General features: G+C 43.6%; 1 protein-coding gene across 3 annotated transcripts; it reads right to left on the reverse strand.

Moving 5' to 3' along the window:
• Nucleotides 1–1,651: 1,651 nt before the first annotated feature.
• Nucleotides 1,652–4,115, reverse strand: LOC109945597 (uncharacterized). 3 transcript variants are annotated; one of them, XM_020551915.3, is made up of 4 exons: nt 3,866–4,115; nt 2,184–2,332; nt 2,026–2,089; nt 1,652–1,814 (listed from the first exon to the last, which is right to left on the reverse strand). In XM_020551915.3, coding segments are annotated over exons 1-4 (360 nt in total). In that variant the 5' UTR covers nt 4,011–4,115; the 3' UTR covers nt 1,652–1,812. The 3 variants fall into 3 exon arrangements, 2 of the variants coding, with proteins under 2 accessions (XP_020407504.1, XP_020407505.1); XM_020551916.3 differs by having other exon boundaries at nt 2,184–2,314; nt 3,866–4,114; XR_002268840.3 differs by lacking the exon at nt 2,184–2,332 and having other exon boundaries at nt 1,694–1,814; nt 3,866–4,112.
• Nucleotides 4,116–5,406: the final 1,291 nt, after the last annotated feature.

Genomic DNA, 5,406 nt, shown 5'->3' on the forward strand with positions numbered 1-5,406 from the left:
CAAGTTGTGGAGATTCCTCGCAAACGGGAGAAATACTAAGGAAGAAAGCCAGGGTATTCAAGTTGATCATTGGATCGCTTGAAAGGGGTTGAGTGCAACCCTCGTCCATTGGGACACCACAACGTGGAAGTAGGCAAGTGTTACTTGGCTGAACCACGGGATAAAAATCACGTGTCTCGTGTGCTGCTTATTGTGATTGCTTTGTTCGCACGAGAACGTTTCTTAGCCACTTGACTACACTAACACTCATAACTAAGTTTTTTGTGGCTATTAGTGTTTGATTTTTATAGGATCACCTATTCACCCCCCTCCTCTAGGTGCTCTCAATTGGTATCAAGAAGAAGGACGGGAAGAAGAAGAGACGCATCAAGAAGATCATCTACTACGACAGCGATGCATCTTCTTCTTCACCAAGAGACGACGACGACGATGATTCTTCGTCAAAGAAAAAGACGGTTAATCAAAACTATTCCTTTGATTATTCCCATATTTCGTACAACTCAAATGCCCATTTACTTTCTATTCCTCTTGGAAAACCCCACACTTTGATGGAGAGGATTACTCATTTTGGAGTCATAAAATGTGTAGTCATCTATTTTCTCTCCATCCTAGCATTTGGGAAATTATGGAAAATGGAATGCATTTCGATAGTACGGATAACCCTGTGATGATAAATGAACAAATTCATAAGAATGCACAAGCTACCACTATTTTGCTAGCATCTTTGTGCAGGGATGAATATAATAAGGTGAGCGGCTTGGACAACGCCAAACAAATCTGGGACACCCTCAAGATATCTCATGAGGGAAACGACGCCACCATGATCACCAAAATAGAGTTGGTGGAAGGCGAGTTGGGGAGATTTGCGATGATCAGGGGAGAGGAGCCAACATATACCTATAACAGGATCAAGACCCTGGTCAACAAAATACGAAGCTATGGAAGCACAAGATGGACGAATCATGATGTCGTCCGACTCATGCTAAGGTCATTTACTGTAATTGACCCCCATCTTGTCAACCTCATTCGTGAAAACCCTAGGTACACTAAGATGACGCCCTAGGAGATCCTCGGAAAATTCGTGAGCGGGCACATGAAGGTAAAGGAGGCACGATATGTGGATGACGCCTTGAACGGTCCACTACCCATCTATAGGGCTGGATATCGAGCTGGCTCGACTCGGCTCGGTTCGACTCGAGTTGGCTCGTTATGATAACGAGTTAGCTCGACTCGACTCGTTATGATAACGAGCTGGAGAAGCTGCTCGGCTTGGCTCGTTTGGTAACTCGGTCTGACTCGATTAACTCGTGAGCCAGCTCGTTATCAAAATTGACATAAGCCATAAAGCCAACAACCATACATATATAATATCAGATACAACTATTTACAAAATAACAGGCATCTCATTCACTTAAACAAACAAAAAATAATTGTATATTGGAATACATGCAGCCACCAATTATAGACTTATAGTTCATAATAGTTCCATTCCATTCCATAATCCATAATTCCATACTTTCATAGTTCTAGTTCTAGAACCAAAATACATGCAGTGATGCAGCCTTACAAGAGTTCAGGAGTTTAGGACAAAGTTGTAGGGAGCCAACAAAATATGTCAGGTTAGCAACAGCTAACAGTTGCAACTTACAAGTTGCAACCAATAATTACAGGCTTACAGTTACAGCCTTACAGGCTTACAATTACAGCCAACAAAATGTAATGACCATGTGCCTCTCATGTCTCCTCTCCCAGGTCCTATCTCTCCCTCTCCTGTCTCCTCCATCTCCTCCATGTGAGTATGTGACCATGTGCCTCTACAAGTCATCAGAAAATCAGCAACACATAAATCAGAACCACTTATAAATCAGGGACAACACCATGTAACTCATACAATACAAATCAGCAACACTTACAATTACTTGCCACCACACACTTTGTCATATAATGATATAACTCATACACGGCAACACATTCATATAATGATATAAGTATATAACTCATACAATACAAATCAGCAACACTTACAATTACTTGCCACCACACACTTTGGAAATTCCACGGACTCGATGTCACCATCATCACCTTCTCCCTACAAAATATGTACAAAGTGAGTGTCACATATTCAGATATTGAAATGCCAAGTAAACACTTAGAAGTTACAAGTATTGCCACCATACACTTACAGTTACAAGAATAGGTGAACTTCGAGACCCGCGTATCCAACTAGAAGCACACACCAAAGCCTGAACTGTTGCTGGCTTCAATGAACTCCTGTAATCATCAAGGATCCTACCCCCAGTGCTAAAAGTGGATTCTGATGACACACTGCTAGCTGGAACAGCTAAGAACCTCTTTGCCATAGAAGATACCACAGGAAATCTATGACTATTCACCTTCCAATAGTTAAGCAGATCAAAGTGTTTCTCATCTATGGACACATTTGATTCATTTAGATAAATGAGCAACTCAGATTTGGAGCTTTCTGTAGCACTTGACTCTAAGAAAGTTTGGAATCCACTAGGAACAACAGAAGCTAAGGAGTTGCTTGTATCCTTTGAGGAAGAGGCTGATTGGGCATTACTTGGGCTATGTTCATTAATCTTGCGTCGGTATATGACCTCATACTTCTTGTACAACCTTTCCAATTCTTTATCAATGGCATCTATTTCTTTTTGAGCTCTTAAGGAGTCATAAATCTGACCAAAACACCATCTAATGTATCTCATTTTGAACCTAGGGTCAAGGATTGTAGCAATAACCATGACATTGTTTCTCACTTCCCAATATTTATCAAACTTGTTCAACATTGCATCAGCCATACTCATCATATATGCATCACCTGACTGTTGTGCCAGTTTCAATGCAATCTTGACTTTAATTATATAGGGGTAAAATACATTGGCAGTGGGATAAGTTGATGCTGAAAAGGCAGTAGTTGCTTCTGCCATTGTTCCCAATATTGGTTTGATTTTGTCATACAAAAGCCATTGGGAGTCTGAAGGTTTCCATTCGTAGCTGTTGTCTATTTCAGAATAGTAACCAAAGGCCTCCTTATAGTCAAGGCAAGAATCTAGCATTTTGTATGTTGAACCCCACCTTGTTTTAACATCAAGGCACAACCCTTGTCCTACTTTAACAGAATATTGGTTGCAAACTTCTACAAACTTGTACATACGGGTTGGAGACCTCTTAAAGTACTTCATTGTGTTTCTAAGATCACTTATCAATGAATCAATTGGTTGCAACCCATCATTCACAACCAAATTGACTATATGGGCAGCACAACGAACATGAAAGTACATAGGGTCAAAGCTGGAGTTCTTTCTAGCAAGAAACTTGGACTTCAGATTTGTAATAGCAGAATCATTACTAGAAGCATTATCAAGAGTGATTGTCAAGATCTTATCCTCAATTTTCCATTCAACCAAACATTCAAAAACAGCCTGAGCTATGACAATACCAGTGTGTGGAGGATCCAATTCAATAAAGTTCAGAACACGACATTGCAAGATCCAATCAACATCAACATAATGTGCCACTAAACACATATACTGAATGTTTTGATTTGATGTCCATAAATCAGTGGTTAAACTTATTGATTCAGCCTCTCTAAGACTCTTCTTGAGTAGTTCTTTCTCAGATTCATAGATCTTCATGCATTCATTTTTAATAGTCTTCCTACCAATAGATTCATAATTGTTATTCATCCATTTCATCAAGATATTGAACCATTTATGCTCTACCATTCTAAATGCATATTCATGGACAATTATCATCTTAGCAATTAACACTCTAGTGTGCTCATGATCATATTCAGTGGGATTAACAACAACAGGTCCACCATCTGAAGTAAAGGAGAGACTACCTTGAGCAAGATTTTTCTTAGCTTGTGCCAGCTTGTTCAAATACTGTGTGCACTTGTCTAGGTGTCGGTTTAGTGTTGTAGTGCTGCCCCCTTGATGGTACAAATAAGATCTATGACAGAACTTGCACTTGGCTTTTGTCTCCATAACCCCAAGTTCCTTTCTAGAAGCAACAGTGACCACCTTAAAATGCTTCCAGCAACCAGCCCTCTTTACTCTATTCGCCTTGCACTTGGAGGGGGACAACTGAATACCAGCTCTTGACCTCTTTCCTCCTCTATTTGTCTTTTCAGTTTTTGACAATTCATCTCCATCAGTGGAAGGTGGAAACTCATCATCATTATCAAACTCACTGTCATCTGATTCCGACAACATAACCTCCAATTCCTCCCCTTGTCCCTCCTCCATCACAGCATCAAGTTGCTGCGGAAAAAACAGTACAAACATTATTTATCATAAATCAAATCTATTCATGTATGAAATATTGAAATTTATCATACGTTAATACCTTTTCTACAGAGACAGAGACAGCATCACAATGAGATGTGGATGATGAAGGTGCAGTGCTAGCAGCCGCTGAAATCTTCTTAGCTGTTGGCACAAGCTTCCTTGTGCTCGTGCGCTGCAGCCTTCGTGGTATTGGCGGCGGTGGCGGACGCGAATGACCTTCGTGCCCATCCGGTTCTTGGGCTTCCATGGAGGCGAGCCGCTGACCGGCGATGGGCGAGTGGACGCCGGACAGCCGCCGAACAGGGCAGACGGCGGCGCTGTCGGGGTCTCGGCCTCTCGGGGAAGACGGGCAGACAGGGCGAGGGCCGAGGGCACCGTCGGGGTCTTGGGGAAGACGGGCAGACGGCGGCGCTGCAGCCTGCTCTGCTCCACGGATCGCGGCGGCCGGCTGCTCTAGGGTTTAGGTTTTGGGGAGAGAGAGGGAGAGACCGAGAGGCGAGAGGGCAGGGAGAAGCCAGAAGCGCAAGCGCCCAAGTCCAACGCTCGGCCGCACGCCCGCACGGGCGCCGTCAGTGGAAGAAGCACTAGGGCCTAGGCGCACGCCACACAAGCTGATTGAGTGGGCCGTTTCACGTTTGTGTGGCTGCCTGGTTGGGCTGAACGCCGTGTGAGTGTGGCTGTGTGGGCCATGTGACTGGGCTATGAGTCTGAGACCTTGCAGATTTGCACAACTCGTTTGGCTCGCGAGTAACTCACGAGCCAGCTCGAGTTTGGCTCGTTAAGAACCGAGTTAAATTGTTAGCTCAACTCGTGACTCGTTTTAAACGAACCGAGTCGAGTCGAGTCACTAATGAGTCGAGTCGAGCGAGTTACCGAGCCACGAGTTTTTTGTCCAGCCCTACCCATCTATGAGCCGCAGCCCGTTGCTCTCAAAGCAACAAGCAGCAAGGAGGCGCTACCAAGCAAGGTAGCTCAAGTGAAGGCTGCCGGACTCAATAAAGATGAGATGACGCTTATCATCAAGCGCTTTAAGACCGCGCTCAAAGGACGTAAAGAATACCCCTCCAAGAATAAAACAAGGGGAAAGCGCTCC

Source organism: Zea mays, chromosome 4 (assembly GCF_902167145.1).
Source record: "Zea mays cultivar B73 chromosome 4, Zm-B73-REFERENCE-NAM-5.0, whole genome shotgun sequence".
Classification (NCBI taxonomy): Eukaryota; Viridiplantae; Streptophyta; class Magnoliopsida; order Poales; family Poaceae; genus Zea; species Zea mays.